This window comes from Crassostrea angulata, chromosome 7, assembly GCF_025612915.1.
Source record: "Crassostrea angulata isolate pt1a10 chromosome 7, ASM2561291v2, whole genome shotgun sequence".
Lineage (NCBI taxonomy): Eukaryota > Metazoa > Mollusca > Bivalvia > Ostreida > Ostreidae > Magallana > Magallana angulata.
In genome coordinates this window covers 32,196,399-32,209,332 of record NC_069117.1, presented here as the reverse complement: position 1 = coordinate 32,209,332, position 12,934 = coordinate 32,196,399, and the positions used below count along the sequence as shown (strand labels likewise).

Genomic DNA, 12,934 nt, shown 5'->3' with positions numbered 1-12,934 from the left:
TTTCTGTCACAAGAGATGACATATCAGAATCTGAAGTTGTCTTAAGATATTCTGATAATTCTTTATTCGGCATGCATTGGTAAACCATTTCACAAATCCTAAGTCGTGTTGATATTTCTCTCATATATCCATGAGCCTCTTCACATCCTAGTATTGTAAGATCACGCGTCTCTCTGAAAAAATAACACGCCTGTTTTGCGTAATGCAAAAGAATATTTTTACGCTCTTCAGAAATTGACTTTTTTGCCGATTTCGTAGGTTTGTGTCCGTGTGTTCTGCCAGTATATTTCATAATTCGCTGCAGATAGAACATACCATACATGTACATATGATATACATGCTTCAATGTGTTTTTTGTCCCTTCGTCAAGTTCCGAACCCAGTTTTCCTTTTGTGCAACTCTTACAAAGATGAACAGTTGTTTCAAAACAAGACTCTGCCTTATCCTCCTCCTCTGGACGACACATTGAAATGATTCTTCCCAAATGAGCATGGAAATTTGCGTCCTCGGGAAAAAGCTCAGTTAACTTCTTAATAATATTTACTCTCTCCGTAAATGGTGCTTCACATTCAACATCGTTTAAAAGTTTCGACAGCTTTCGTCGCGTGAATAATTCAGTCCAGATGACATTGATATATCACCTTGAGGTTTTCCTCTTGTTAACAACTGTTCCAAAATTTCTCTCGCCACCAAATTAAATAATGTGAAATTCTGATACTGTTATCTTTACTGTCATGTTGACTTGGCACGATAAAATGTCGCACTAAATACGGAAAATCTTCTATTGATACATTATAATTTTCTTGCCAGCCGAGCAATGAGGCAAAAAATTGACAAGGCATTGATGTCTGGCCATAAAAGTATACCAATGTCAAAAATTCCTAGTATTTTTTGAGACGGATTAAATTCATAGGATTCGTTTTTATCTAATTGAAGATATCCTTTTACGAAGGATCGTATCCCCTTGAATTATTCTTGATATGCTGTCATACCAAATTCGTACATAAGATGGTATCGGGTCCCATTCTTGATATCGCTTACTGGAAAATTTTGTACCCAACTTGCTAGCTTCAGAGACAGACACGTTACCTGGTAGCAAATATTCGGTTTCTCTAAGGATCAATTCGTCCTTGTACTCTCTTGTACTTCTTCTTACATGAAGAAATATGACAACTAATCGATCAGCAAGCTTATAAAGATGAGTGATGCGCTTTTGGTCTTCTCCATCAACAAGCAAAACGATCGGTAAATTTGTTTTCTCAATAAGAGTTTCAATTTTCTGAAGCAAAGATTGGATTGTGCACCTTGTATTTGTCTTCACTTGAACACAAGGAGTTACCGTTCTCAACTCCCATAAAATCCGCTGGCCAAGTGTTGTTCCGCCAGAACCTGGTGCGTGGTAAAGGATGACCTTGCCTGACTTGAACTGATTGATGAAAGATGATTGGATCTTGGAAACAATCTCTTTTGTTAAATCCCTTTCTGCATCAAAGTGACCCGCACCAGCCTCATAGAATAGAAACCATGGAATGTTTCCCCCTTGAAAGAACAAATCTCCTTCCCTTTCAAGGTCTTCTGCTGTATAGTCTCCTTCTATGCCCTTACGATAGGGATTTTCTAATTACAAAACCTCCAAATCTTCCCTCAGTTCTGCGGCTGAAGGTTCGTCAATGGATGGAAAATTCTTTCCGACCGAGGTAGGAAGCTTATATTTAAAACCGTGGACAGAAAAACGATCCCCGAGCGTATCAATGATACATTTACATATATCTTTAAGGCAACAACTTGAAATAAAAGTTGGTTTCATAATACTAGCAAATGATTCTTCTTGTTGGGCCTTCTGCCAAAACGAATCGCAAACTATTATTTGGAGATCTAAAATCTCTTCAATTTTCATTAGCGCTCTATGCATAAATCTAATATCGTTCTCGTGTTCTTTATTAGGCCACAGAAATATCAATTTCAGATTGGTATAGTCATCACAGAAATTGGCTATTTCTGTGAGGTGTCTCTCAAAGTTTTGTCGTATGTATTGAATCCATTTCTTTTCTTCACCTGGAGTTTTGCTGTCTGCTTCTTGTATGGAACCCTTAATCATACACCATTGAGTGCTGTGTTGAGAGAGAATTGGTGGATCTTTCCACGTGCACGTATACAGTCGTCTTTGACATTTTATTTTATCTTCGAGCATAGAAAGCAAGCCATCTGTTCTGCTTCTTTCGTCAAAATCATAAACGCTGATCCACGGCACCATTGCGAGTGCTTCAATATATTTTATCCGTTGTTGTCTTGAAGTGAATAATATGAAGTTCCCCTTTTTAAATTCATGAACGTATTCTAAAAAATCTTCAACTTTATCTGATCTATCTAAAGATTTTCTTTTTTCAAAAGCAGAGCTATTAGGAGCATTTACGGTTTGCCGTTTTCCACTAGCCACAGATGCGTATGTATCAACAGACGACCCTGCATATGAGGAATTTTGAGAATTTGAGAGATGCTGCCTTCGTTCAGGTTCTGCGCTCAGTTTTTGTTGACGTTTATGAGTGACAATAGTCCAACCGCTATCTACACTTCCTACAGACAAATTGTCGACATCCTGCCTGTCAGACGAGCAAGCGCTTATGATAGAGCCTGCTTTTTCGATGGCTTTGGCACAAATTGGCAAAGACGAAGTGTCAAAAACACTTTCGCACCTATCTGTTACATCAATGCACGAAACATAGCATATCCCTTGTCTTTTATCCGTTCTTAAAACAAATTTTCCGGAATTGTTTTTCAAAAATGTCTTCATTTTAACGCCAGAAATTTCAAAGAATGTTTTTTTTCTCTTTTCTTCTTGTGCCATAAAGTTTAGTGAATGCAGATTCAAATTTTTGCAAAACCATTTCTTTAGATTCTTCACCATTGTTCGGATTCAAAATGCTCGTTAACATGCCAGCTAAAATGATGTGCTGCTTTGAAACATCGCCTGAAAAAAAGTTTATATTTTAATTATTAATTTAATATATTAATTAATATATTAATTTATAAAAAAAGGTATATAAATTCAATATTTTAAGGAATATTTAGCGTATATTAGCGTGATCAAAATTTGAAAATGTCTTTTCTTCATCTACTTTTGTAAAGATTAACTTTCTTGCAAATGATATTTACTTTAATCGCGTTATAATGTAAACGATATCATGTCAACTGTGAACACAACATTACATCTGACTCGAAAAACTAAAAATCGTTTTAAGGAGACTGGAAGCTCAACAAAATAACTGTCGGATCTACTTTAAAATTTTTAATATGATTTTAGTCGAAAAGTTTTAATTAAGTAAAGAAAAATCCATAAATACCTTTAGTTTAAATATAAATATTTTTCTATATATCTTTTAACTTCTTTGTCTAAATGTGATGTATATAGTCTAAGATGGTCGCGATCATCTAGCTCCTTACATACTAGTATCTGCCAAAATATGCTCACATGATTGTGTTTTTAATTATATCCACAAAATTAAGAAGACATCGTGATATATTTAGTATGTACCGTAATAACGATAGATACATTGATATTTGTTGAAAAAATATTACAGAAAGTAAGGCTGGAAAAATACGAGATTAATACGACAAGGCATCCAAATGTAGACACGCGAATGTTTTTGATTTATTTCCGCGCTCATAAACGGTAGTGTTTACATGTTCAATGACAAGATTTAATAAAGGTTAAGGTCAAGATCTAGTAAATTAAAGGCGTCTACAGGTCATAAAATTTAAGATATAAATGATTTCAATGATGCTTCATTACAATAGCTTTTTTGATAGAATGTACCGGGGCTAAAATTTTTGGTAAACACAATAAAAAATTATGTTTTAGACTGTCATTTTCAATTAAATATGAAGGAATTTAAGGGTTAAATTTCGGTGTTTCATCCATTTTTGACTAATAAAATATATCTAGAATGCCTACAGTCTCCCCGAAAACGGAATTAAACAAGCTCTTGACCTCCTCTTCAAAATCTTTCAAAACAAATACGTGCATATATTCACTGTTCGTGATTTTTTTTCAAAAGATGAACGATTTCAAACTAAAGAAAACGTATTTTCTATTGAACAACGGAATAAAGGGTAAATTTTACCTTTACTTTTTTCCAATTCCTGGTTTGCCTGGGAAGTCGAAATGATATAGTTTTTACCAACAGCAACTCCACTACAATTCTTGATAATGATTGACCGTCCTTTATCTTGGATATCTGAAAACAATGAGTGAACGAATAGATACATACACTGTAAATCATGAAAGAGAGAAAGAAAAAGAGAGAAAAGAGAAAATAAATGCCCACCTTCTTCATCTGTATCCGAAAAAGAAACTTTATTGAGGTCTTGAATTAAACCTTCCCAAATTTCTTCTTGGTTTGATGCCTCATATTCTGTAAGCAGTAATTTTTTTTTCTCAGAGCTGAGGAATATTTGCTTTTTTTTTTTTTAAAGTTACACTGTTAGAATACTCTTTTAGATCTCAGATTTACATACAAGTTTTCTTTTTGCTTAGAATTATTCTACATTTATATAAATACACAGAATGTAAAATATTACCAATACCTAATAATAGGGTAGAAATTCTAAGGAAATGTTTTTGTTTAACCTGTGATCTGTGTTAATGTAGTCATTAACCGTTGGAAATTCCATAGTTTGTTGTTGCGAGGGTGCATAAAATCACACGTTTAATTTAGAACAATTTTAACAAGATCTTGGACTATTAGTTGGATGTAACGATCTATTTCTTGCGTCAAAACAAGTTAAAATGACGCTGGTTTCAAACGAAATATACACCGATTGCATAGTCTTCGCTCAAAAGCCAGACAAATCTTGTTGATTTCAAAGACCCATGGCTGAGTGGCCTACAATGAAATAGACAGGCTTACGTCATATTGCCGTTTGACCCAACTACCCAAAGTCCAAGCTCTTGTTAAAATGGTTCTAGTAAAAGGAAAAAATTAAAATGTCCATGAAATATGGTACCCTCAAACTTGTTTTACAAAAATGATACCCATAGATATCAATGAAACTACAGAACCAACTAAATGTTGAATACAGGTACAGCTGAAGTATATGTTACATGCATTGTGCTATATTATAGTGTTAAAATATAGTTACAGATATAGCAGCAGAAAATATTTGGATGCGTAAATGGGTACTTCTTTCAATCTACATACGTACTGATATTTGTCTTTACAAAAAAGCATTATATATCATAAATTATATAAATTTATATTGAACGAATTACACACCTGCTAGAGCAATATAATTTCAAAGGATGCATTGATTTTTACATATTATCACGGTAATCTATGAGCTAAAGAAAAGTCTTATTCAAATCTTACATTTTTTAATTATTGTGTTTGCAAACTCATTGCAAGATTGATACTATGGTAAATCAGTTGAGCACTAAGTTATAAGAACGGTGTATTGTTTGAAACAAGCTCCTTGCCATTTTTATCTGAAAATATGAAAAATATTTTACATGCACAGTTTGTGTTTTGCATGAACTACAAACCGATATGCAAGAATGAAACATTTATTAGTTAAAAAACTGCATGCTACATCTACATCTTAAGTCATTTGTAACTATTTCTAAAATTTAGAGCACTGAAACACGCCATTATTTTTTGCTCCATATCAATGCATTAAGGGCAAAATGGATGAAAAAATTACCTTCTTTTGTTTGTTGTCGTAGACGTTCAGCATGATCGCCAAGCCCAGTAGATTGAAGACTCTGGTACAAAAGGGAGATAATTTTAATTGTGTGTTTGACAACTGTTTGTTTCCACATTTGTATCAAGCGCTTGGAACAAAGGGGAACATCGTTTTTGTATAGCTGCTGTAGTTTTGTGAGTTTATCGTGGTCAAATCCCAGATTAATGCCAAGTCTGAACCAAGATTTACTATCCAACTCAGGGCATATGATGTCTTCAATTTGTGGGAAAGAATTTGATTTGCCTGTGAAATAAATACTGGGAACATAAGTCATTTCAATGAATAATGTACAAAACCATGGATTTATGCTGAAGTGTATGCTATAAAACCTCAGGATCTGAGGACGCTTAAGGGAGTATTTCGGTGTAGCAGCACAACAATATTACTCTATATTTTTCAAAGTATTTTCAGCGTATTAACATTACGAGGTCTTCTACAATATCTTGAATTAAGGGTAACTTTCTGGCTACGTAAATGTGATATGTTAATATGAATTTCCCGCTCTTTTCGGAAATTATCAATTTTTATAAAAAAAAATTTTCAGCAAATAAAAAATTGATTTCATGGTATTTATTTTCAAAATGTTCAAAATAATGAAAGGAATACATAAATTAAGGAATCAGTATTAATTCAGGCATTTCTAACGAAATTCTTACGTACGACTTTGTAAATATTTATTGACCTAGCCACAACCTACCAGAATCACGATATATATGGAGTAGTAATTGACAAAGATTGTAACAAAACGCTACCATTGGAGAACTCTTGATAAAAGTCCACACCGTTGCTGTCGGATGTAACGATTACCAAAAATGTTCTGTACAAGCAACGCACAAGGATTATAAACGGACTGTTTGGAAACGCATAACCGTCAGTTGAATTGAGTAACGTTTACATCATGGGAAGTCCTATTTATCATTTACTTTTTTTCAGCCACTAGTTGTCGGGTTGTAATTAATTTTGGTATAATGGACATCAATATATCCTAAAGTATATGTCAGATAAAATGGACAAAGAATGTTTGCAAACAAAGACAAAAGGTTTAAAATCAAAACTTATAACAAATAGTCATCCCTTTCACGTTAGTTAGTGTTGTCTGCTGAGTTGTGACTGAACCTTACTGTATATGCCTTACATGTATAGTTATATGGATAGTGAAATTCTTCACAAAAGGACAGCTAATAGTCGTTAGTTTTTAAACCTTAAATGTACCATCAAAAGAATTTGTTTTGGTAAAACTAGCCATATTTTGCCTTCAGTTAGTATTTGAAACCTAAATTTTCATTTAAAATCTCATTTTTATCACAAAGTGATGTATACACAGGCATATATAGACGCTAAGTCACAGAGTTATTTTGCACTTACATATAAATAATCTTTTGTTATACCAATATGTGCCAATGATATACGTAATACTAGCGATGGCATATGAGAGTAAATCTTTGTTTGTTCTTGCTTTTTATTTTGCAATGCTTTTAGTTTTGAACGAGTAAAGGACTCTGTCATTGTTAGTTATATATATATATATATATATATATATATATATATATATATATATATATATATATATATATGTATATACATGTATGTCTTGTATATATGTTGCTTTAAATAATGTAATTTATTTACTTAATAAATGACATTTTTACCTTTATATGAGTTGAAGTATTTTTCTTGGCAGGCTGACGTAAAAAAAATTATGTAAAATAAATCTAACTAATCGTTAGAAAAAAACCCCACACAACCTTTCTTCATAAAACGAACCTTTGTTTCTTTTCTTTTTTTCTTTGCCACGGGTGCTTGTGCCATGTTGCGAATTATATAAAGCCTATCTGAAACCAGTATGGCTGATAAATATCTGTCTGTACGAAAAAAGTATAATTGTATACATTATGCATTATGTTGGGACGCAATCGAATAATACGAAATGAAAATAACGTTAAAATATTAATAATAACATGTCATGTTAAATTGTTCAATTGCTGAAAACTATATAAACGTAAGTACCTGTAATAAGGAATCTTCTTTGGATATTCCGGAGCTGAGCACATCATTTACAAAAAAATACACGCATTTGGCGAGGTTCAATAATGTGATAATGGCTCTTCTATCATATTTCAACTAGAATTTGAAGTCTCTTAAATATTCTGAACCAAAATATCTCATTGAGATAATTGTATAAAATAATACAACAGGAAAGCGATCTTTGAATTAAAAATAAAAGATTAGAAGGTTCAAACTTCTAATGTATTGTTGATTTTGTCGTTGCTAGATCATTCTCGTTAGTTTTAAATAAATATTTTCCCTCTATTTTTTTTTCCAGAAAAATAACCATCGCCATTGATAACAGCAGTACACTAATACATACAGAATAAAAGAGGTATAGGACAATAGGTTTACGATTTCCCTACATTATAGCAATTGTACAGTATTTTGCATTATCTTTAATTCGAAAATCTCGTAAGAGAGGAAATTCATACCATTATACTCAAAAGAGTCTTAATTATCTTTAACGACATCAATCAAATTTGGACGCACGTTGATAATACATGTATTAAATATAGGATCTCTCATGATTTGCGATGGTATATGATTTTTATCCAACGAGTTGTGTGTTTTCTATCCCCGAGCCTTGGCGAGGGGATAGAAAACACACAACGAGTTGGATAAAAATCATATACCATTGCAAATCATGAGAGATTCTTTTTATCATATGTTTTACCATGTATTTTGTTAATCCAAACTTTTCCTGTAAAAATTGTGATTGTGAGCCGCACAACACATTATTTACAACACGTCAACAACGTTACGCATTGAAAAAAAGTTCCTTGAAGTTTAACAAACAGACATTCATTTTCGAACATTTTTTTATGAATTCCTGACAAATAACTGAAACAGCATAAAATGTTTCAAATTTATATCTCAACATCCCTCAACTGAATTAATTATTTACTTTTTCATTCTACGTCAATCAACTATCTAAACCTACGTAATGATTAACTATGACGTCACGTGGCGTAAGAACACACAGTGGAATATCAAAAATTTATCACATGAGTGATATCCACCGTATATTGGGATAAACATGTGATAAAACTTTATTACTTGCTAATTTTTTTTTTCGTGTGACAAAGAATAAGACATTAAAAGAAAATACAAGTCCTCAGGAAAACAGTAGTAATAAAAGGAAAAAATTATAGTGAACTAAAAAACAAATTATAGTTAAAATTAAAAGCGAATTTTCAACCTTAATGCGCATTGTCACATGGAAGCAACATTTAAAGAAAATTTCTCCGTTAATTTTAAGAAAATAAGGTATGTATCACTTTTATAACTTCTCTTGACTTTATTTGATACTTTTTGTGTATTTTTTTTATTTGACAAATTTATAAACAGGCTTATCACATGTACATGTATCCTGTTTAGTGTTTTTAACCACACGTCATAGGCTATTGCGTTACGTATTTGTATATATAAAATGGAGCAAGCTAGAACTGCTAATTGCAATCGTATATAATTTGTCTACATTCTAAATTCGTTAATCTAAAACATTTAACAAGCGATTTTGATTTCAGTCGTTTTTTATAAAACAATATTAGTAAAGTCTTGGTATGTCGAGTTTATGGTCAATGTTTAGAGTCTCGACTGAAACCGAAAATGTCAAAATATATAGAACAAAATTACTAACTCAGTAATACAAGTCTATTATGCGCAGATGCAGACATTCTGTTTGCATGGCGTTTTAATATGTTGTTCCAAGGTGTATTTTTTTTTATAATTGTATAACTTTGAATTTTTTCAAACGGGATGTCGGCTTACATTTGATGTCCCCTAAAATCATAGGCACCGGACATGATATTTTTTTCATAAAAAAAAATACAGAGGGAATATATCTTATAAATGAGAAAAATATAGAACGTCAGGTGCCTATACCCAAAATCTACGAACATTGCATACCTTTGTAAGCATGTTTCATTACATTTCAAACTTCATGAGGCCCATCACAAGGGGAGCGGATCGTGAAACATTTATGCAGGCCCTTGAGTGGAAAGGTCACCATGTGTTCTTCGACAAGTAAATACTGTTAAAATGTCTGTTTACATGCAAGTGAAACGACTTTTTTATGAATGAAAGCAGAGTTTCAATGAGTTTATTTACTGAACATTGAAGTGGCAAATGATTAATTAAATTGTCTCAAAAGTTTTATGCCTTATTTTGAAAAGACCGATATTATAAAAGGGATATAATTAGTGTCTCTTGTATGCAGTCATAATTTTAAAAACTTTATAAAAAATCAAAAAGAATGTGTCCATCATTCATATACATGTAACAATTTTTTGATCTTATTATGTCAAATTCATTGTATTATTAGTTTTCCTAATTTCAGATATTTCATTTCTCCAAACTCTTGAATCCTATAGAATTTATGGTTGTGGGACTATAATGGCGAACAGGAAAGCATACCTAAATGAGAGGGGAGACGCTGAACATATGCAGAATGATAACCTTGTTGCCACCGTATAGAAGGATGCTAAACCTGTGAGTACTTTTTATGTAGAAAAAATAGATATTGTATCAGTTAAATATGCACTACATGATTAATAAAAATATGTGCGAGAGCAAACGTGTATTCAAATGACTCGAAAAGATAGTTTATTTTATTTTTCATATAGATTTAACCGCAGGTTTTCATATTGCATCTACAACATCTGACCCTCTTGGAGATGGTCCAGCTCAAGGAAGGATTTAAGGTGGATGTGTCATCATCATCATTCAGCGCCCACCTGCAGTTGAGCACTATCAACAACACTACTATGATTGAAAAGAAGCATTACCATTTATTACAAGTTTAAAAAAAAAATAATTATACGCTATTGTATACAAACAAAACAAACATACTAAGTAACAATGGACAATGGATATAATAAATATAAATCAATACTAAAAGCAGTGTATAATAAATTTATAGGTCTTGTTCATGAACATAAAAGCTTGACTAAAAGACACGCCTTTCCAAAAATCTCCAAATTATTTTGACTATTATGTACATTTATTCACTTTCATATCGACAGGTGTCTCATACAATCTTAATTCGTCCAATCTCGGTTGTCCAGCTTTCACATGCACGATTAGTTTGATATGCCAATTTGACATATGATATTCGATCAAACTGACAAGAGTCTTGAAATTAACTTAATCCTTGTGAATTTGTAGACCATTGATATGCTTCCTAACTTGATTATATGATTCAGCAGTTTTCAAGCTAAATACTTTTTTGAAGACTTAAATTAATGTCATTGCTAGCAAATTCTATCTTCCTCAAGCCTATTTTTTGTTTTTCCCACATTATAATCCTTATATACGCATCTGATGTCATTGCAATTATTTTATGTTTTGAGTTTTACATGTTAGATTTGGATTCTTTTCTTTTTGCGCTACTATTGATAAAACATGTTCAATTGCGATACGTTTACTGGTATATTCATTTTTGCTTTTTAATTTTGATTAAAATAACTTTTAAATATAAATCAATATTAGCGGGGAAATGCACTTTTAATTGACAACCCTATTATCGAACTTTTTGAAACCATAGTACAATCATGTATATAGTAACATTGACCGTTACCTCTTATACTAGTACTCCGCTAACACACACTGATAGAATCTTCTGTAATAGATATTCACTTGACAATATACATTACATGCTCATTTAATGTTAAACAATTAAAGAAATACATCGGAAATTATTCAATCAGATAACTATCATACACCAATTATATAATATGTTTTACGGTGTGACCGTTGGGGCGAGCGCAGAAGGAACCACACATCTGTCATCATTGTTAAATGCAACCTATGGACTTGCCCTAACCAAAAACTTTGGCTTTGTTTGAAAACTTTTACCGCCGCAAAGAACCCAAAGTTATTAAACTTTTATTCCAATGGTCCCTTCCTAGGCTTATACACTTAAACAAACTACCACTGAGCATTAATAAAATGTTAAACAGAATTATTTAACTATTTACATAAACACAAAGCCGTTTGGGTTTTTTTTAATGTAAATACAATTATGTTTTATCATTCCTTTACCTTTAAATAATGATCATTAAAATCAGTAAACAATAAATTGTGTGTCTGTGTTATCTGTGTTTTAACTATTTTCCTCTGTGACATCAATTTTGTTTTTAATCTTTTCAATTTTTGTACGCTATATAAGCGTTGTAGACATGTGCCCTTTTTTAGTGTGTGATATCCAATATTATTGAAAGGTTTGACCACATATGCAACTATATAACAAATACATGTAGATGTTTTAACAGTTTAATTCTTTTCTTTTATTTATTCATTACAAAATGACGTGGCTGCACGTAGATCTAATAATGATTAGACTTTTCTTTTTTAATAATTTTTTGTCACCTACCTAACGTATGCATATATGATTGGATAAATATGACAATAAATTTAGCATGGAACTTGCATGTGTATTAATTTTACTAAGCAAAAAAAAAAAAATCATCAAAACAAAACTAATCAGCCAAAGAGTCACCGTTAACACTGATACTGAGTACTTCGTACATTTTACATCCAGTACAGATGCTTGATCCGCCTCTTAAAGTATCGCGGAAAAATTTGTGACGTCATAGTTAACTTTCTTTTGCGCTCAACATTTATCGTAAAGAACAAGGGACGTTATTGGCCAAAAAATGCCGCGTTTTAAAATCTAATGATACCTACCATTTTCAAAAGTCAAGAATAAACAAAAACTCAATGGCATATGATTTATTCATATAACTTTAGTGTAAGTATGATACATTTTACGTTAAACACGGCGCCTTTTTAAAACGAAACGTCGACATTTTACGAAGCCTTTAACGCGGCGTCATAAACATGACGGACAGGCTTAACTGGATTTTAACACAACCAAACATTTCTTTTTTTTAAATTCTTTTTTGGTATTAGTATTTATTTCCAAACTTTCCATTCCCTTTGTTAAGAATAAGAATTTCGTATTAACTAACCCGACATAGTTAGGGAATCCGTACTGCAGAGAAATACTCGAAAGCCAGTAGAGGTAAACATCCACCAAGTAAGATTCCCTCTATTTTATTACGAAAATGGATTGTACATTCATAGCTCTGTTGAAATTGACAGAACTGAAATATAAACGATCCAGTTTATCGATCGGTCGAAACCT

At 32.1% G+C, this 12,934-nt stretch overlaps 1 protein-coding gene across 1 annotated transcript; it reads right to left on the bottom strand.

The window, feature by feature from the left end:
* Positions 1 to 2,657: 2,657 nt before the first annotated feature.
* LOC128191300 (uncharacterized) lies at positions 2,658 to 6,013 on the bottom strand. Its single transcript, XM_052863381.1, has 4 exons — positions 5,698 to 6,013; positions 4,326 to 4,412; positions 4,122 to 4,235; positions 2,658 to 2,968 (listed from the first exon to the last, which is right to left on the bottom strand). The coding sequence occupies exons 1-4, from the start codon at positions 6,011 to 6,013 to the stop codon at positions 2,808 to 2,810; spliced, it is 678 nt and encodes a 225-aa protein (XP_052719341.1). The 3' UTR covers positions 2,658 to 2,807.
* Between the last annotated feature and the right edge of the window lie 6,921 nt (positions 6,014 to 12,934).

What these genes read in the sequence shown, in the direction of transcription:
- LOC128191300 (XM_052863381.1), bottom strand. Translation starts at nt 6,013, where the DNA reads ATGACTTATGTTCCCAGTATTTATTTCACAGGCAAATCAAATTCTTTC. An exon ending in ACGACAACAAACAAAAGAAG is followed by an intron (nt 4,413 to 5,697) that starts GTAATTTTTTCA and finishes TACTGCTTACAG; the next exon opens with AATATGAGGCATCAAACCAA. An exon ending in GGAATTGGAAAAAAGTAAAG is followed by an intron (nt 2,969 to 4,121) that starts GTAAAATTTACC and finishes ACTTTTTTTCAG; the next exon opens with GCGATGTTTCAAAGCAGCAC.